Source organism: Ranitomeya variabilis, chromosome 4, assembly GCF_051348905.1.
Source record: "Ranitomeya variabilis isolate aRanVar5 chromosome 4, aRanVar5.hap1, whole genome shotgun sequence".
Taxonomy (NCBI): domain Eukaryota; kingdom Metazoa; phylum Chordata; class Amphibia; order Anura; family Dendrobatidae; genus Ranitomeya; species Ranitomeya variabilis.
Window position 1 is genome coordinate 233,954,595 of NC_135235.1, and position 21,123 is coordinate 233,975,717.

At 45.9% G+C, this 21,123-nt stretch overlaps 1 protein-coding gene across 2 annotated transcripts in view; it reads right to left on the reverse strand.

Moving 5' to 3' along the window:
* Positions 1-734: 734 nt before the first annotated feature.
* LOC143770542 (Friend leukemia integration 1 transcription factor-like) overlaps positions 735-21,123 on the reverse strand; it is a 32,560-nt gene continuing 12,171 nt past the window's right edge. For both annotated transcript variants that reach the window (XM_077260242.1, XM_077260241.1), the window contains exons 2-9: positions 16,038-16,222; positions 15,380-15,537; positions 12,090-12,293; positions 11,928-12,005; positions 11,777-11,842; positions 11,629-11,673; positions 11,348-11,395; positions 735-1,531 (exon numbers count right to left, since the gene is read on the reverse strand). In XM_077260242.1, coding sequence (XP_077116357.1) covers positions 1,038-1,531; positions 11,348-11,395; positions 11,629-11,673; positions 11,777-11,842; positions 11,928-12,005; positions 12,090-12,293; positions 15,380-15,537; positions 16,038-16,222 — 1,278 coding nt within the window. In that variant the 3' untranslated portion in view covers positions 735-1,037. The remainder of the gene's footprint in view (positions 1,532-11,347; positions 11,396-11,628; positions 11,674-11,776; positions 11,843-11,927; positions 12,006-12,089; positions 12,294-15,379; positions 15,538-16,037; positions 16,223-21,123) is intronic.

Sequence of the window (21,123 nt, forward strand, 5' to 3'; positions counted from 1 at the left end):
AATAAGGAGCTGCAGTACCAGAGGTCTCCTGTGGATATAAGGGGCGTTGTTCTTGGAAGAAAGCCCCTCACGTTTCAGTAATCATTGACTACCTCTTTCCTTGTGCCCCCTATACCTTCACCCTTCAGGAGCTGGGGATTGTGGGAGTCCGGCCCGTCCATTGTCCTATTTCCTGATAAACAGGAAGCCGGCTGCGCATGTGGCGTACACAGGATGTGCATTAATGGCCTGCGGGTATACGATCACACAGGATATGGGGGCGGCTGTCACTGTCGGCCCTCCGTATTAAGCATAAAAGACCCAGAACATGGTACCCTCACGGTGATCACTAAAATGGGATGCACATCTAAGCTGGTGGGGCTGGTACTTGTAGTCCCTTTCAGCCCTTCTTTTCTTTCCAGGGCACAGTTACCATCCTCCTGCGTGTGCCGGTATAGTGGGGGCCGTGAGGTCACTGCATGGATCACATGTGCCGGTATAGCGGGGGCTGCGAGGTCACTTTATTCAGCACGTTTGCCGGTATAGCGGGGGCAGTTCCTAGCCCAACTGTGGGGTCTCCAGCCCCCCAGCTATGAGGACAGGACCTCTCTAGAAATGCAGGAATTTTCCCAAAGGAAGATAGAAGTCCGCTTCTTCCCTGTGTGAAATGGCTGAAAACAGAGAGCAATAGCTGTAGTATTCTTACAGCCTGGTTTTCCGCCTCCCGCAGACGGATATAATGTATCGTCGCGATCTTATAATCTACAGGAGAATATAATTTATTATTACAGATAGGAAACACTTTACACCATCCAGCTTAACCCTTTCACCTCCTCACCAAAATCTGCAAAAAAACACACAAAAACCTGAGCCAGAACTTCTCCCAGAATCCGCCGTCTCCACCGAGTCCGGCCCGAATCTAGAAGACAAGTCCAAGCCTAATGCACTTAATAAGTAAAATACAAAATATATAAAACCCTCCAAGACCCCGGCGTAGATACAAATCTCAGTGCCTGAGACTATTCACAAAGTTCTCCTGGGTTCTGTAGTTCGCCCCTTCAGTAGTAAGCCCCCAGCTGGCCGCCATGTTGCCGTGTCTGCCCCGGGTACAGTCCACCCCCTGGAGGCGTGCTGTAGTACTGCACAGGGATGATGGCGGGCAGGGTCGGGGACTGGTTATGGTGGGGGGGTGGTTGCACAGCGGACTTGGCTTGCTGGGTATAATAGTTCCCTTCCTGATATTTGCACCCTGACGGGTCATTGTGGTGGGATTGCTGGACCACCTGGATCCCCTGGAAGTCGAACCTGTAGGCGTATCTCTTGCCATGCACTTTGCTCATGATGTTCTTGTCGTAGTAGTAGCGCAGCGCCCGGCTCAGCTTGTCGTAGTTCATGTTGGGTTTGCTCTTGCGCTCCCCCCAGCGGCGGGCCACCTCGTCCGGATCCGTCATCTTGAACTCGCCGTTCACTCCTTCCCAGGCGATGCAGCCGGCGTTCCCGCTGTCCGACAGGAGCTCAAGGAGGAACTGCCACAGCTGGATCTGGCCACTACCTAAAGGAAAAAATGGCGGAAAAGTCAGCGAGCGCGCCGCGAATCAAGGCGATCCCAATGTTGGGGTTCTAGGAAGGCGCCAGGACTCTCCAATGGCCACATTTATACACTAGGGGGGCTCCTATATCATTCCAAACCCTGGGGGGCATGGGCTGTGCTATGGCGGCATTAAAGGGCTTGGGGAAACTATTGTTATTTTTTTTCTTTTTAATATTTGGGTCTTGGGTTAATTAAAAAAAAAATTTGCACCCTCTGGATTTTGTTTCCTTTCACCTTCAATGTGGTCACTGGTCATCAATTGTTAAAAGCTACAAACTCAGAGTGGAACGAGCTCGCTGATGGATCCTCAGTTAACTCATTTTGCAGCCAACAATACAAAGTGGACAGAAAGATTTTAATGAAAAAGTGATGTATTTAATTATGTTATCCCTGAATGTGTGGATTTAAAGAAAAAGTTGGACGACCCCCTTTAAGTCGGATTAATAACGATAACATTGAACGTTCGCCCATTTCCCACCCCGATTACAATACGTGAAATTGTCCACATCTCTTCAGCTTTACTTTAGGGCTGAAGTCATTATAAGGCGATTACAGGCTCGTTTATTATAAGCCGGATTATTAGGGACGGACTAATAAAAACATTTACACATTTGTAGTCTTAAAGAGCGAGTAATTAAAGGGCCAGGCGCCCCACGGAGAGGCCTAATCTGCTCACTGGGAGCTACAAGTGGCTGCCAGCTGAGCAGGCAGAAGTCGTGGATGGCAGGAGGAGACAGACAGCGATCCTAGGGGGCAGCGGAGATGTCCCCTAATGAGCATTACAACACGGCAATGTTTACTGACACAACACGCAGCAGCAGCGTGGGGGCCATTACCAAATCCTCCCGGCTTATGGAGCAATCTGATCAGTGACAGACCCCCTGCTTTTTAATAAATGCACATTTGTAATCGCTTTGTATGCAATTTACCATTTTATTTTGACCATTCCAGAACTTTTAAAAACTTTTTTTTTCAGTGCTATGGGTAGAGTGTATATATAGTGTTACTCAGCAGGGGGCGACATCGAGCCTTGTTCCTCCCTGCAAGATGGAACCGAGAAACCTCTGCTCCACCACGAAGGATGATGGGAGTGATGTCTTCTCCGGGCAACAGCAGTGCTAATATCAACCGCGTCCTTAGTGGCCCTTTTAGAGTCATTCACTATGTATATCCCATTTTTTATATATTAACATGTTCCTTGAGGGTGTATGTATATGTATATACAGAGCTCAAAAAAATAAAGGGAACACTTAAACGACAGAATCTAACTCCAAGTAAATCAAACTTCTGTGAAACCAAACTGTCCACTTAGGAAGCAACACTGATTGACAATCAATTTCACATGCTGTTGTGCAAATGGAATAGACAACAGATGGAAATTATTGGCAATTATCAAGACCCCCTCAATAAAGGAGTGGTTCTGCAGGTGGGGACCACAGACCACATCTCAGTACCAATGCTTTCTGGTTGACGTTTTGGTCACTTTTGAATGTTGGTTGTGCTTTCACACTCGTGGTAGCATGAGACGTACTCTACAACCCACACAAGTGGCTCAGGTAGTGCAGCTCATCCAGGATGGCACATCAATGCGAGCTGTGGCAAGAAGGTTTGCTGTTTCTGTCAGCGTAGTGTCCAGAGGCTGGAGGCACTACCAGGAGACAGGCTAGTACACCAGGAGATGTGGAGGGGGCCGTAGGAGGGCAACAACCCAGCAGCAGGACCGTTACCTCCGCCTTCATGCAAGAGTGCCCAACGTCCACAGATGAGGGTTGTGCTCACAGCCCAACACCGTGCAGGATGTTTGGCATTTGCCACATAACACCAAGATTGGCAAATTCACCACTGGCGCCCTGTGCTCTTCACAGATGAAAGCAGGTTCACACTGAGCACATGTGACAGACGTGACAGAGTCTGGAGACGCCGTGGAGAGCGATCTGCTGCCTGCAACATCCTTCAGCATGACCGGTTTGGCAGTGGGTCAGTAATGGTGTGGGGTGGCATTTCTTGGGAGGGCCGCACAGCCCTCCATGTGCTCGCCAGAGGTAGCCTGACTGCTATTAGGTACCGAGATGAGATCCTCAGACCCCTTGTGAGACCATATGCTGGTGTGGTTGGCCCTGGGTTCCTCCTAATGCAGGACTATGCCAGACCTCATGTGGCTGGAGTGTTGTCAGCAGTTCCTGCAAGATGAAGGCATTGAAGCTATGGACTGGCCGCCCATTCCCCAGACCTGGATCTGATTGAGCACATCTGGGACATCATGTCTCACTCCAAGTGCAGCGCCCCAGAGTCCTGGTCGTTGCAGTATTGTCGCTCTTCCACAAGGGGGAGTGATGGTACGTCTGATGGCACTAAAGGAGTTCACCTGACCAGGTATCACAGTCACACATTACACTTCACACTCCGGCCACCAGGGGGAGCAAAAGGTTCTATGTATTAGACCACTCCTCACACTCTGGTAAAACTGGGAGTCGGATAGGAAGTTAGAGAGAAGCTGACTGGGTTTTGCCCAGGTAACATCTAGTGAGAGAGAGTTGCTTGGGAAGACTCAGGGAGGTCCCTGTCAGGGGTGGGATCCTGGCAGTGGCCTAGCACGAGACAGATCGTTACGGAGCCGTGCCTGCAACTCATTGCGGCGGCATCCTAAGAAAGGACACGAAGCGAAGTATATTGTGGAGAAGTGAGAAACGAGATCACAGCACAAAGGAGATAGAACCAGGAGGAGTCATGCCCCAAGATCGGCAACATCCTTCTGAGGCGCGTAGCCGGCGGCCGGAACGCCGAGGAAGTAATAGACTCTACGCATTACTTTGAACTACGGCAGGGCAGTTAACTCTAGGTTGGCTGTCTCACCTTTACACCTAATGAAGACAACGGAGGCAATTGTGGGAGAGGGGCGTCTCTAGGGTCCCTATAAAATAACTCCAGGCCTACCCCGTCATACGGGTGCGTCCTATCCAAACCATCTGGGGGACGGAGAGAAAGAACAGGAACATACACGACAGTTGTGAGGACTATCCCGTGGTGCTCAGCAGGGAGGTACTACAACACACAGGCGCTAGTAGGAAGGCTACTGATTTCCACCTGCAAAGGGAACTCTGGATGTGCCTTCGGACCGGCCGGCCTCAGCCAGCCCTGTTAGCAGTGCTCTGGATTGTGGATGCCGAAGCCTTCAGTAAAAAGGTAAAGAGACTGCAACCCTGTGTCCTCGTCATTTACTGTGACCTACACCATTACCATCTACTCATCAAGGGAAGCCCTGGGGACATACTTCACCTGTGGGAAGTTACACCATCTAGCTGCCATTCCATCACCCCAGCGGACTCCTAGCAGCGTCGGTCACCCTGACCGAATACCACAGGTGGCGTCACGAACACTTGACAAACTCTCACCTACACCTTTATTTGGGCGCCCCTTAGCAGGGCCACGGACCGGGTCGGGCCACCGTGACGCCCCTAGAACCGAGACCGAGGGACCCGGTACCGAGTACCCCGCTGCCCTGCGTTTGGGGGCCGCTCAACATCCACCAACGTCAAATTGCACCACAGACTGTCTGTTGTGAAATTGGATTTTGGGCTCCCCCGGTGGCCACTGGTGGAATTGAACTTGTGTGCATCATCCCCTCTGTTCACCTGTTCCCATCAGGATGTGGGAGTCGCTATTTAACCTTGCTCCTCTGTCACTTCCATGCCGGTCAACATTGTAATCAGAAGCCTTTCTGTGCATGTTCCTGCTACCAGACAACTTCCAGCTAAGTCGGACTTTTGTCCTTGTTTGTTTTTTGCATTTTGTTCCAGTTCACAGCTGCAGTTTCGTTTCTGTGTCTGGAAAGCTCTTGTGATCTGAAATTGCCACTCTGATGTTATGAGTTAATACTAGAGTCTTAAAGTAATTTCAGGATGGTGTATTGATAGGGTTTTCAGCTGACCATGAAAGTACCCTTTCTGTCTTCCTGCTATCTAGTAAGCGGACCTCGATTTTGCTAAACCTATTTTCATACTACGTTTGTCATTTTCATCTTAAATCACCGCCAATATATGTGGGGGCCTCTGTCTGCCTTTCGGGGAAATTTCTCTAGAGGTGAGCCAGGACTATATTTTCCTCTGCCAGGATTAGTTAGTCCTCCGGCCGGCGCTGGGCGTCTAGGGATAAAACGCAGGCTACGCTACCCGGCTACTGTTAGTTGTGCGGCAGGTTTAGTTCATGGTCAGTTTAAGTTTCCATCCTTCCAAGAGCTAGTTCCTATGTATGCTGGGCTATGTTCTCTTGCCATTGAGAACCATAACAGTTTGACCGGCCCACAAAGGGTTAAATTAATTGGCAGAGAAAGGAGAGAAAAAAGGAAGTCTGCTGAAAATTTTTTTTTTTTTTTTCCCTTCAGTTCTGAGTGTGCTTTCAATTGAATCACTTGCAAGTCTGCCTATATTGCAGCCTTCCTCTCTCTCTCTCCTTCTAATCCTGGAATGGCTCTGTGTTCACCTGTTTAAAATGGATATTCAGAGTTTAGCTGCAGGTTTGAATAATCTCACCACGAAAGTTCAAAATTTACAAGATTTTGTTGTTCATGTTCCTATATCTGAACCTAGAATTCCTTTGCCTGAATTTTTCTCGGGGAATAGATCTTGCTTTCAAAATTTCAAAAATAATTGCAAGTTGTTTTTGTCCCTGAAATCTCGCTCTGCTGGAGATCCTGCTCAGCAGGTCAGGATTGTGATTTCCTTGCTCCGGGGCGACCCTCAAGATTGGGCTTTTGCATTGGCTCCAGGGGATCCTGCGTTGCTCAATGTGGATGCGTTTTTTCTGGCCTTGGGGTTGCTTTATGAGGAACCTCATTTAGAGCTTCAGGCGGAAAAAGCCTTGATGTCCCTATCTCAGGGGCAAGATGAAGTTGAAATATACTGCCAAAAATTCCGTAAATGGTCTGTGCTTACTCAGTGGAATGAGTGCGCCCTGGCGGCGAATTTCAGAGAGGGTCTCTCTGATGCCGTTAAGGATGTTATGGTGGGGTTCCCTGTGCCTGCGGGTCTGAATGAGTCCATGACAATGGCTATCCAGATCGATAGATGTCTGCGGGAGCGCAAACCTGTGCACCATTTGGCGGTGTCTACTGAGAAGACGCCAGAGAATATGCAATGTGATAGAATTCTGTCCAGAAGCGAACGGCAGAATTTTAGACGAAAAAATGGGTTGTGCTTTTATTGTGGTGATTCAACTCATGTTATATCAGCATGCTCTAAGCGTACTAAGAAGCTTGATAAGTCAGTTTCAATTGGCACTTTTCAGTCTAAGTTTATTCTATCTGTGACCCTGATTTGTTCTTTATCATCTATTACCGCGGATGCCTATGTCGACTCTGGCGCCGCTTTGAGTCTTATGGATTGGTCCTTTGCCAAACGCTGTGGGTATGATTTAGAGCCTCTTGAAACTCCTATACCTCTGAAGGGGATTGACTCCACCCCATTGGCTAGTAATAAACCACAATACTGGACACAAGTAACTATGCGAATTAATCCGGATCATCAGGAGATTATTCGCTTTCTTGTGCTGTATAATCTACATGATGTGTTGGTGCTTGGATTGCCATGGCTGCAATCTCATAACCCAGTCCTCGACTGGAACGCTATGTCTGTGTTAAGCTGGGGATGTAAGGGGATGCATGGGGACGTACCTTTGGTTTCCATTTCGTCATCTATTCCCTCTGAGATTCCTGAATTCTTGTCTGACTATCGTGACGTTTTTGAAGAACCTAAGCTTGGTTCATTACCTCCGCACCGGGAGTGCGATTGTGCCATAGATTTGATTCCGGGTAGTAAATACCCTAAGGGTCGTTTATTTAATCTGTCTGTGCCTGAACATGCTGCTATGCGAGAATATATAAAGGAGTCCTTGGAAAAGGGACATATTCGTCCTTCGTCATCTCCCTTAGGAGCCGGTTTTTTCTTTGTGTCTAAGAAAGATGGCTCTTTGAGGCCGTGTATTGATTATCGGCTTTTGAATAAAATCACGGTTAAATATCAATATCCGTTGCCACTGCTGACTGATTTGTTTGCTCGCATAAAGGGGGCCAAGTGGTTCTCTAAGATAGATCTCCGTGGGGCGTATAATTTGGTGCGAATTAAGCAGGGGGATGAGTGGAAAACCGCATTTAATACGCCCGAGGGCCACTTTGAGTATTTGGTGATGCCTTTTGGCCTTTCAAATGCCCCTTCAGTCTTTCAGTCCTTTATGCATGACATTTTCCGTGATTATTTGGATAAATTTATGATCGTGTATCTGGATGATATTCTGATTTTTTCGGATGACTGGGACTCTCATGTCCAGCAGGTCAGGAGGGTTTTTCAGGTTTTGCGGTCTAATTCCTTGTGTGTGAAGGGTTCTAAGTGCGTTTTTGGGGTTCAAAAGATTTCCTTCTTGGGATACATTTTTTCCCCCTCTTCCATCGAGATGGATCCTGTCAAGGTTCGGGCTATTTGTGATTGGACGCAACCCTCTTCTCTTAAGAGTCTTCAGAAATTTTTGGGCTTTGCTAACTTTTATCGTCGATTTATTGCTGTTTTTTCTGATGTTGTTAAACCATTGACTGATTTGACTAAGAAGGGTGCTGATGTTGCTGATTGGTCCCCTGCTGCTGTGGAGGCCTTTCGGGAGCTTAAGCGCCGCTTTTCTTCCGCCCCTGTGTTGCGTCAGCCTGATGTTGCTCTTCCTTTTCAGGTTGAGGTCGACGCTTCTGAAATCGGAGCTGGGGCGGTTTTGTCGCAAAGAAGTTCCGACTGCTCCGTGATGAAACCTTGTGCTTTTTTTTCTCGTAAATTTTCGCCCGCCGAGCGGAATTATGATATTGGGAATCGGGAGCTTTTGGCCATGAAGTGGGCTTTTGAGGAGTGGCGTCATTGGCTTGAGGGGGCTAGACATCAGGTGGTGGTATTGACCGACCACAAAAATTTAATTTATCTTGAGTCCGCCAGACGCCTGAATCCTAGACAGGCGCGCTGGTCGTTGTTTTTCTCTCGGTTTAATTTTGTGGTGTCATACCTACCGGGTTCTAAGAATGTTAAGGCGGATGCCCTTTCTAGGAGTTTTGAGCCTGACTCCCCTGGTAATTCTGAACCTACAGGTATCCTTAAGGATGGAGTGATATTGTCTGCCGTTTCTCCAGACCTGCGGCGGGCCTTGCAGGATTTTCAGGCGGATAGACCTGATCGTTGCCCACCTGGTAGACTGTTTGTTCCTGATGATTGGACCAGTAAAGTCATTTCTGAGGTTCATTCTTCTGCGTTGGCAGGTCATCCTGGAATCTTTGGTACCAGGGATTTGGTGGCAAGGTCCTTCTGGTGGCCTTCCCTGTTACGAGATGTACGAGGCTTTGTGCAGTCTTGTGACGTTTGTGCTCGGGCCAAGCCTTGTTGTTCTCGGGCTAGTGGATTGTTGTTGCCCTTGCCTATCCCGAAGAGGCCTTGGACGCACATCTCGATGGATTTTATTTCAGATCTTCCTGTTTCTCAGAAGATGTCTGTCATCTGGGTGGTGTGTGACCGTTTCTCTAAGATGGTCCATTTGGTTCCCCTGCCTAAGTTGCCTTCTTCTTCCGAGTTGGTTCCTCTGTTTTTTCAAAATGTGGTTCGTTTGCATGGTATTCCGGAGAATATCGTTTCTGACAGAGGAACCCAATTCGTGTCTAGATTTTGGCGGGCATTCTGTGCTAGGATGGGCATAGATTTGTCTTTCTCGTCTGCTTTCCATCCTCAGACTAATGGCCAGACCGAGCGGACGAATCAGACTTTGGAGACATATTTGAGGTGTTTTGTGTCTGCAGATCAGGATGATTGGGTTGCTTTTTTGCCTTTAGCGGAGTTTGCCCTCAATAATCGGGCCAGCTCTGCCACCTTGGTGTCTCCTTTTTTCTGTAATTCGGGGTTTCATCCTCGATTTTCCTCCGGTCAGGTGGAATCTTCGGATTGTCCTGGAGTGGATGCTGTGGTGGAGAGGTTGCATCAGATTTGGGGGCAGGTGGTGGACAATTTGAAGTTGTCCCAGGAGAAGACTCAGCTTTTTGCCAACCGCCGGCGTCGGGTTGGTCCTCGGCTTTGTGTCGGGGACTTGGTGTGGTTGTCTTCTCGTTTTGTCGCTATGAGGGTTTCTTCTCCTAAGTTTAAGCCTCGGTTCATCGGCCCGTACAAGATATTGGAGATTCTTAACCCTGTGTCCTTCCGTTTGGACCTCCCTGCATCTTTTTCTATTCATAATGTTTTTCATCGGTCATTGTTGCGCAGGTATGAGGTACCGGTTGTGCCTTCCGTTGAGCCTCCTGCTCCGGTGTTGGTTGAGGGCGAGTTGGAGTACGTTGTGGAAAAAATCTTGGACTCCCGTGTTTCCAGACGGAAACTCCAGTATCTGGTCAAATGGAAGGGATACGGTCAGGAGGATAATTCTTGGGTGACTGCCTCTGATGTTCATGCCTCCGATCTGGTCCGTGCCTTTCATAGGGCTCATCCTGATCGCCCTGGTGGTTCTGGTGAGGGTTCGGTGCCCCCTCCTTGAGGGGGGGGGGGTACTGTTGTGAAATTGGATTTTGGGCTCCCCCGGTGGCCACTGGTGGAATTGAACTTGTGTGCATCATCCCCTCTGTTCACCTGTTCCCATCAGGATGTGGGAGTCGCTATTTAACCTTGCTCCTCTGTCACTTCCATGCCGGTCAACATTGTAATCAGAAGCCTTTCTGTGCATGTTCCTGCTACCAGACAACTTCCAGCTAAGTCGGACTTTTGTCCTTGTTTGTTTTCTGCATTTTGTTCCAGTTCACAGCTGCAGTTTCGTTTCTGTGTCTGGAAAGCTCTTGTGATCTGAAATTGCCACTCTGATGTTATGAGTTAATACTAGAGTCTTAAAGTAATTTCAGGATGGTGTATTGATAGGGTTTTCAGCTGACCATGAAAGTACCCTTTCTGTCTTCCTGCTATCTAGTAAGCGGACCTCGATTTTGCTAAACCTATTTTCATACTACGTTTGTCATTTTCATCTTAAATCACCGCCAATATATGTGGGGGCCTCTGTCTGCCTTTCGGGGAAATTTCTCTAGAGGTGAGCCAGGACTATATTTTCCTCTGCCAGGATTAGTTAGTCCTCCGGCCGGCGCTGGGCGTCTAGGGATAAAACGCAGGCTACGCTACCCGGCTACTGTTAGTTGTGCGGCAGGTTTAGTTCATGGTCAGTTTAAGTTTCCATCCTTCCAAGAGCTAGTTCCTATGTATGCTGGGCTATGTTCTCTTGCCATTGAGAACCATAACAACTGTCCAGGAGTTGGCAGATGCTTTAATCCAGGTTGGGGAGGAAATCCCTCAGAAGACCATCCGCCGCCTCATCAGGAGCATGCCCAGGCATTGTGGGGAGGTCATAAAGGAACGTGGAGGCCACACACACTACTGAGCATCATTTCCTTGTCTTGAGGCATTTCCACTGAAGTTGGATCAGCCTGTAATTTGATTTTCCACTTTGATTTTGAGCACCATTCCAACTGCAGACCTCCGTGGGATATTCGTTGTTATTTACATTGCATTGATCATTTTTAGGTTTTATTGTTATGAACACATTCCACTATGTAATGAATAAAGATTTGTAACTGGAATATTTCATTCAGTGATGTCTAGGATGTGGGATTTTAGTGTTCCCTTTATTTTTTTGAGCAGTGTATATATATGTATATGTGTGTGTATGTATATATATTATATTTATAATTCTTGCAAAATTCCAATCCACCAACTATGTGACGCGCTCTCTCACCTGGATTAGACAGACGGCTGCTTGTCGGCCCCAGAACCTGATACGGATCTGCAAAAAAAATAAAATGTGTTTTTCTCAGAGCAAAGAAATGATCCAGAACTTTTTCAGCTCTAAAGTTAATATTGTGCGTCAATTTCTCATCACTGTGCAGATCCCCGCTTGCTGTCAGTGAAAGTCATTAATGTTACACATTTCATCACTTTTTTTGATGCTACAAAGTTGCAGAACTTATTTTGGATCCTTTTGCTCTCTAGTCTCCAGTGTGTACGGTGCCCTCTCACCTGGGGTGTTGCGTATGGGGGCTGCCGGAGTCGGGGAAGGAGAACCTATAATAAAATATACAAGAAATATATTCTGTCTTATTTCTATTGATCCCCGGGGGCCATTTCTGGGATCGATCGATAGACTCTGTAGAGTTTGACTTCTCACCTCGGTGGATAGTGCTGCTGCTGCTGGGATTCCAGCTCGTCCGCCGCACGTCCTCATACATCGGTTCTGTAAATATGGCGGGAAAGATAGTCAGACACCAAGAGGGCAAAAGACACGGAGCGTTGACGTGACATCTGGTCACCTGTCCTACCTGACTTCACTGGGTTCCTTGGGGTCACAGGATGAGACGGAGCAGCCGGAGCCACCGAATATGTGAACGTCGGGCTGTCTATGGAAAGCAGGAGGAAAATATCAGTCACAGGAGGGTAAGAGTTAATGACTGACTGATAGGATATTTGGGGGGAGAACCTACTTTGGCGAAGAAATGCTAAGTGCGAGAACAGCAGTTCGGTGCTGTATAATGAGGCCATGCGTAGAAAGTCCTCCCGGGTCATCCGGCACAGCTCCTTCCCGTCCACTCCCTGCATCAGTGAGGTGTTCACATCACAGAGGCCATATTCCTTCACCGCCCAATCTAACCACTGGGTGACATGTTCCTGCGTCCACGCCAAGGGGTCTGTAGTCAGAGATATAATCGCATCACTAAACTATACAATAATACCGCTACTATATACAACAATACAGCTCTGGCAAAAATGAAGAGACCACTGCACAGTTTTATAAAAATCCGCTTCTCTACATATCTGACTTCCATCCCAGTGTCAGCTGAATTCCAACCAAAGTCCACCTCATTCTACTTAATGTGCTGCTGATTAGGTGATCACCCCAACCAAATCTTATTTAATGAAGGAAAGTATAAAAAAAACTCTGCTGTGGTGTTCACAATCCTCTTGCAATAGGACAAGCTGGATGGCAAAACAAGTGCTGGTATTATCCCAAAAGTAATAGGGATGAAAAAATAACTTTTAACCATGCCAAAGGAGATGAAAAGAAAAATCATGAGTGAGGAAAAGAAGGGCTCAATTCTGGCTTAACTAGCAGAGGGGCACAGTGAGCGTCATGTTGCCTCCATCCTTAAAATTTCTAAGACGTCAGTCCATTACAACAAGGTCAAGCAGCAGTAACTAGGGACAACGAAGCTACAGACCGGCAGAGGGTGAAAACGACTCTCCACTGACCGGGATGACCGTCATCTTATTCGAATGTCACTCAGCAACCGCAGGAGTACATCAAGTGACCTACAAAAGCAATGGCAGCTGGGGTTAAGTGCACGGCAAGAACAGTCGTAACAGGCTCCTAGAGTCAGGACTCAAGTCAGGTAAAGCTAGAAAAATGCCTTTCATCAATGAGAAGCAAAAGAAAGCCACGCTGAAGACTGCCAAAGACCATAAGGATTGCACCATAGAGGACAAGAGTAAGGTAATCTTCAATGATGAGTCTAATTTTCAGCTTTGTCCAACACCTGGTCGTCTAATGGTTAGCCGGAGACCTGGAGGGGCGTACAAGCCACAGTGTCGTGCACCCACTGTGAAATTTGGTGGAGGATCGGTGATGATTTGGGGATGCTTCAGCAAGGCTGGAATTGGGCAGGTTGTTCTTTGTGAAGGACGTATGAATCAAGCCGCATACAAGGTTATCCTGGAAAAACAGCTGCTTCCTTCTGCTCAGGCAATGTTCCCCAACCCTGAGGACTGGTTTTTCCAGCAGGACAATGCGCCATGCCACACAGCTAGGTCAATAAAGGTGTGGATGAAGGACCACCACATCAAAACCCTGTCATGGCCGCCCAATCTCCAGACCTGAACCCCATTAAAAACCTCTGGAATGTAATCAAGAGGAAGATGGATAGTCACAAGCCATCAAACAAAGAAGAACTGCTTATATTATTGTACCCGGAGTGGTACAAGGTCACCCAGAAGCAGTGTGAAAGACTGGTGGAAAGCATGCGAAGACGCAGGAAAGCTGGGATTAAAGATCATGGTTATTCCACAAAATATTGATTTCTGAACTCTTCCTGAGGTAAAACATTAGTATTGTTGTTTCTAAATGATTATAAACTTGCTTTTTTTGCATTATTTGAGTTCTGCAAGCAATGCATTTTTTATATTTTGACCATTTCTCATTTTCAGAAAATAAATACAAAATGTATTGCTTGGAACTTCGGAGACATGTTGTCAGTAGTTTATAGAATAAAAGGACAATTTACATTTTACTCAAAAATATACCTATAAAGAGAAAAATCAGACAAAGTAAACATTTTCCAGTGGTCTCTTAATTTTTGCCAGAGCTGTATAACTACTATACTGCTCCTATGTACAAAAATATAACTACTATAATACTGCCCCTATGTACAAGAATATAACTAATATAATACTGCCCCTATGTTCAAGAATATAACTACTATAATACTGCCCCTATGTACAAGAATATAACTACTATAATACTGCCCCCTATGTACAAGAATATAACTACTATAATACTGCCCCCTATGTACAAGAATATAACTACTATAATACTGCCCCTATGTACAAAAATATAACTACTATAATACTGCCCCTATGTACAAGAATATAACTAATATAATACTGCCCCTATGTACAAGAATATAACTACTATAATACTGCCCCTATATACAAGAATATAACTACTATAATACTGCCCCCTATGTACAAGAATATAACTACTATAATACTGCTCCTATGTACAGGAATATAACTACTATAATACTGCTCCTATGTTCAAGAATATAACTACTATAATACTGCCGCTATGTACAACAATATAACTACTATAATACTGCCCACTATGTACAAGAATATAACTACTATAATACTGCTCCTATGTACAAGAATATAACTACTATAATACTGCCCCTAAGTACAAGAATATAACTACTATAATACTGCCCCTATGTACAAGAATATAACTACTATAATACTGCTCCTATGTACAAGAATATAACTACTATAATCCTGGTCCTATATACAAGAATATAACTACTATAATACTGTTCCTATGTACAAGAATATAAATACTATAATACTGCCCCTATGTACAAGAATATAGTACTATAATGCTGCCCCCTATATATAAGAATATAACTGCTATAATACTGCCCCTATGTACAAGTATATAACTACTATAATACTGTCCCTATATACAAGAATATAACTACTATAATACTGTCCCTATATACAAGAATATAACTACTATAATACTGCCCCTATGTACAAGAATATAACTACTATAATATGTCCCTATATACAAGAATATAACTACTATAATACTGTCCCTATATACAAGAATATAACTACTATAATACTGCTCTTATGTACAAGAATATAACTACTATAATACTGTCCCTATATACAAGAATATAACTACTATAATACTGCCCCTATGTACAGGAATATAACTACTATAATATGTCCCTATATACAAGAATATAACTACTATAATACTGTCCCTATATACAAGAATATAACTACTATAATACCGCCCCCTATGTACAAGTATATAACTACTATAATACTGTCCCTATATACAAGAATATGACTACTGTAATACTGCTCCTGTGTACAAGAATATAACTACTATAATACTGCCCCTATGTACAATAATATAACTACTATATTACTGCTCCTATGTTCTAGAATACAAGTACTATAATACTGCTGTGACTTGATTTTCCATGTTCCTGACCTGCCGGTACGATCACCCTCTTTTCCTCGTTGCCGTTAATTTGACTCGGTGACTGTGTCCTGTTGCTCGTGGAGTCAGGGTAGTTGGTCTGGTAATTTGTATGTGGGGTCTCGGTTTCTTCTTCTGTTTCTTCTATAGTTGCCCCAACATGGGAGAGTCTGAACGGGAGAAGAAAAGAGGAGTATTGATGTTGTAAAGGGGTTGTATGTTGTACTTTAATCACCAGTGGCGGTGTTTGAGGTTGCATTGATCCATCAGGACTGATGGGATTCCTACAGATCTATGACCAGATATCTCAGCCTCTTGTGCTCATTGGGAATGTGAATTATTGAGTATGAAGATCTAATCCTCAAGGGTTGTCTTCACTGTGAGAACTTGGTATGGCCGACCATAGACACCAAGTACTTGGGGTCGGGGAGATGAATCTCCAACACCAAAGCCCATGTTTGGTCTTCTTGAATGGTGGACACCATCCTTCTGGTATGTTCCAAGATGTATCAGCTTTCATCATGGGTGGAATCATAACATCTTCTGGATATATTTGGATGGGTCTTCTCTTGACTTTTGGTTCTGCAGAGTTTGCAAAACAACCACAAGACTTCTAGATACAAATATATATATATATATATATATATATCTAGACTCAATGTGCTCTCACCGGTTCTGAGAGTGCTCCTCAGCCTCCTGCTTAATGTTCTGATGGCGATCACTGGTGGACACCCATGTGGCCTCGGGAAGGTTCCCACCACGTTCCTTAATGCTGGGTGAATATTCATCGGGCATCTCAGTCTTCATCAGAAGAGGGTAGAGATGGTGGTCCTCACTGACCACTGTGAGGGCCTCCTGGAAGAGAAGACCATACATAGTGTCCAACACAATATCTATGGGTGTCACTCAATGAGTTAAAGGGATACCGTCTCCAGATTTAAATAGGTCGTCTATACATTGTCTAATAAGTATTAAATCCATGATTACAATTGAACCCCCCTAAATAACCCCAGAGGTGTCACTCAGAGGTCAATAAGAAGCTAGCCCCGCCTTCCTGACTCCTTCATAGAGGTCACTTCCTACTTAATGCAGCAGCAGGAAGTCGGTCACGTGACTTCAGTTAGTTCTAATTGGCTAAGTGGTGTCATATGTGACTTCAGATAGTTCTTCTGACTGGCTAAGAGGTGTCATATAACAGATCATCTCGTTCTTTTTCCTCTAAGGCTTCCCCCCCCCCCCAATATTTGGCTCTCCTTGTGACCAGACCCCCGTCAAGTCCATGTAAACAGGTAAATAGTTCTTTACACTGCTGAAACAAATAAGTTTTCCCAGGGGAAGCGACAACAATGGCCGAAACTTCAGCCAAGAAATTTCTAGAAGTTATTATCTGAGTATAAATACATTTTATTGTGATTCTTTGTATCTCCGGAAATTCCACAGACTAATTTTTGGGTTACTACTCCACCCTTGACCTTCAGAAGTCTTAAAGGGGATTTCCACTTAAAAGTTGTGTTTTTTCCCCTTTTCCAGATTTTTTTGTTAAGATGTCATCCTGGTGACATCACGCCCAGGCCCCATGATGTCATCTCATGAGATGTAGTGGAAGGGTGGGGTGGTTATATGGTGATGTCATGTGTCCGTGGAATTGTGATGTCCTCGCTCTGTATCCAAATACAGTGGGAAAAGCAAAGCAACACCAAGCAGCTTCCAACAGCCTTCGCTTCACAACACCTGTCTGCTGCCATTCCAGAGCAAGCTCTGCACCTGCTTAACCGATCCTGTAGCTGAATCCTCTTTGAGACATTGCTGACACTTTCTGAACTTTCTTGGGCACCTCGAAGACTTCATCACAGCAGTTGAACCCTTTGCCTTTGAATCTCTTCATGATATGATAAATGGTTGATTTAGGGTCAATCTTACAAGCAGCAATGTCCTTTCCTATAAAGCCCTTTTCATGCAAAGCAATGCTTACAAGATCAGTGCCCTTGCCTGTAAAGCTCTTTAAAATGCCAAGCAATTATAACTGCAACGTAATGATGGTTTAGAGAAGAAAATCATGATTTCAAGAACAAGCCCTATTATAAAGCAACCAGTTTGCTCTTATATGTCAATCAGCATCACAATGTGATATCAGCTGCCTTGTCCTCGTTAACACTTTCTCCTGAACTTACGAGACGATCACTGAAATAATCTACCAGATCATTTGTGGGGGAGCTGAAATTACGTGGAAATGTTTTTTGCTTTTAGAGAAGCACTCCTCCTCCCCCATATTTCTCCTCCTCCTCCCATCAAAGTTTTTATCCTCTTAATGTATTGTAGTCATCATATGATATAACACTGTGCACTTACAGTTGCTCCTTTTGTCTTTCTACCCAGCTAATTCTTCAGTTTTTCATTAAGTCTATGACATCATGTGATTAAAAACTGAATCCTCCTAAGCTCTAAGGGTACTGTCACACAGTGCAATTTTGATCGCTACGACGGTACGATTCGTGACGTTCTAGCGATATCGTTACGATATCGCAGTGTCTGACACGCAGCAGCGATCAGGGACCCTGCTGAGAATCGTACGTCGTAGCAGATCGTTTGGAACTTTCTTTCGTCGCTTGATCACCCGCTGACATCGCTGGATCGTTGTGTGTGACACCGATCCAGCGATGTGTTCGCTTGTAACCAGGGTAAACATCGGGTAACTAAGCGCAGGGCCGCGCTTAGTAACCCGATGTTTACCCTGGTTACCAGCGTAAACGTAAAAAAAAAAACCAGTACATACTCACATTCCGGTGTCTGTCCTCCGGCGTCTCAGCTTCTCTGCACTGTGAGCGCCTGCCGGCCGGAAAGCGACCACAGCGGTGACGTCACCGCTCTGCTTTCCGGCTATGGTGCTTACACAGTGGAGAGAAGCAGAACGCCGGGGGACAGACACCGGAATGTAAGTATGTACTGTTTGGTTTTTTTACGTTTACGCTGGTAACCAGGGTAAACATCGGGTTACTAAGCGCGGATCGTGCCGTCGTAGCGATCAAAATTGCACTGTGTGACAGTACCCTTAGTAGAAACAGGAGGTCAATTTTGCCTGAATGAGTCAACACTCACTGCAAAAGTCAACGACAGACTGGAGGAGGAGGGAGAAGCCTGGACAGGGGTTGAAAAGGGGAATGATTTCTGCAGGAACAAGAGACTTCCTGTTTCTTCATAGAGCAGAGAAAAGAGAAGAATTATCTGGGTACAAGGGTAAAATTAGCAATTGTAAGTACACAGTGCTGTATAATATGATGACTGCAAAATATGGAAAGGAGGAGTAGGAGGTGGAGGAGCAGAAGGGGAACAGGACAAGCAGGAGGTGGAGAAGCGGGAGCAGGAGGAGCCTCAGGTGGAGGAGGAGGGGGATGAGAAGGGGGAGCAGGAGTTTATTTTGCGATTAGTTTGTATAATAATCCAGATTTAATGGAAACTGACAATATAAAAACCAAAGCAGCAAAACTACATGAAAAGCAACATTTTTTGTCAGTATCAGAACTTTTGGTCACGACTACAGGATTTCTAATAATTGTTATATCAGAAAATTGCTCTTTATGCTCCTGTCCAGTATTCATCCCACAGGTAATACCTGCAGTCCTGTGTGTCCTGGCACAGGACTGCAGATCCGCAAGATCTCACCCAGCGCCTCCTCCATATTGCTTCACTTTGTACGACCAGCAGACATTGCCCCATGGACCTCAGGTTACACAAACCCATGTTACCCCATAGACCGCCTCACCAGGGCAGAGGGAAGACTGACACAGCAGAGGATTAGATACACAGCTCAGTAGACAGCATCACAGGAGAGGATTAGGGTACCGTCTCACTATACGATTTACCAACGATCACGACCTGCGATACGACCTGGCCGTGATCGTTGGAAAGTCGTTGTGTGGTCGCTGGGGAGCTGTCACACAGACCGCTCTCCAGCGACCAACGATGCCGAGGTTCGCTTGTAACCAGGGTAAACATCGGGTTACTAAGCGCAGGGCCGCGCTTAGTAACCCGATGTTTACCGTGGTTACCAGCGTAAAAGTAAAAAAAAACAAACCGTACATACTCACCATCTGATGTCCGTCAGGTCCCTTGCCGTCTGCTTCCCGCTGACTGAGTGCCGCCGTAAAGTGAAAGCAGATCACAGCGGCGACGTCACCGCTGTGATCTGTTCTCACTTTCCGGCCGGCAGACAGTCAGAGCGGGAGGCAGACGGCAAGGGACCTGACGGACATCAGATGGTGAGTATGTACGTTTTTTTTGTTTTTACTTTTACGCTGGTAACCACGGTAAACATCGGGTTACTAAGCGCGGCCCTGCGCTTAGTAACCCGATGTTTACCCTGGTTACAAGCGAACGCATCGCTGGATCGCTGTCACACACAACGATCCAGCGATGACAGCGGGAGATCCAGCGACGAAAGAAAGTTCCAAACGATCTGCTACGACGTACGATTCTCAGCAGGGTCCCTGATCGCTGCTGCGTGTCAGACACTGCAAGATCGTAACGATATCGCTAGAACGTCACGAATCGTGCCGTCGTAGCGATGAAAATGCCACTGTGTGACAGTACCCTTAGATACACGGCTCAACAGACAGTATCACACAGGACGGGATTAGAATCACAGCTCAGCAGACAGTATCACACAGCAGAGGATTAGATACACAGCTCAGTAGACAGCATCACAGGAGAGGATTAGATACACGGCTCAACAGACAGTATCACGCAGGACAGGATTAGATACAGGGCTCAGCAGACAGTATCACACAGGAGAGGATTAGATACAGGGCTCAGCAGACAGTATCACGCAGGACAGGATTAGATACACAGCTCAGCAGTCAGTATCACACAGGAGAGGATTAGATACACGGCTCAGCAGTCAGTATCACACAGCATAGGATTAGATACACAGGTCAGCAGTCAGTATCACACAGGATAGGAATAGATACACGGCTCAGCAGACAGTATCATACAGGGGAGGATTAGATACACGGCTCAGCAGTCGGTATCACACAGGTTGGGTTTAGGGCTCTCATCGTTGCCATCATTCCTCTCCATGAGTGGACTGGTCCAGCGTTATGATCCTGTACTCCGAGCCCTGGCCTCTGGGTCGCTCTGTACAGGTCGTCCGCTCGGTCCGGTTGGATCAGTTCCTGGTGAATCTGTGCGTCCATTTCTGCTGTTCTCTGGTGTCATTACCTTCTTGCTATTTTACAATCTCAATGTCACCTTCTTACACTGCGCCGACACATTTTAGATACATTCTATCTCTTTATACTGCAGAGCCGCATTCACAATTCTGCATGTTGTTTATGGAAACAGTCAGCAAGCTGGTAGCCAGACCCATTATAAGTAGATGGTAATGGACGGTGGTGAGAAGGTCGTTTCTCCAGAACACACATTAATCCGCCATCTTTTGTGCACTTTCTGGCTTCGTCTGTGTTTTCTGGTTTCTTACAGCAGAAGTGTCGCTGCTTTATTGGAGTTTCACAATGACTGTGATGTCTATATCGGTAAATGATCTCGTAGCCGAGGGGACACAAAGTCTTCTCTACAGAGGGGGAGAGATTTCTGCAAAATTTCATTTATTTCCATTTCTGGTAATGTAATTGACTTTTCATCTGAAATACTCTGTGCTGCTGGTGGCCTGAAACACTGCTCTGGGAGTGACGTAAGACATGGCGTTAGAATCAGAGCCACAGAGTGACCGAGATCACACCCAGCTCAGCGTCCCAAGAGCC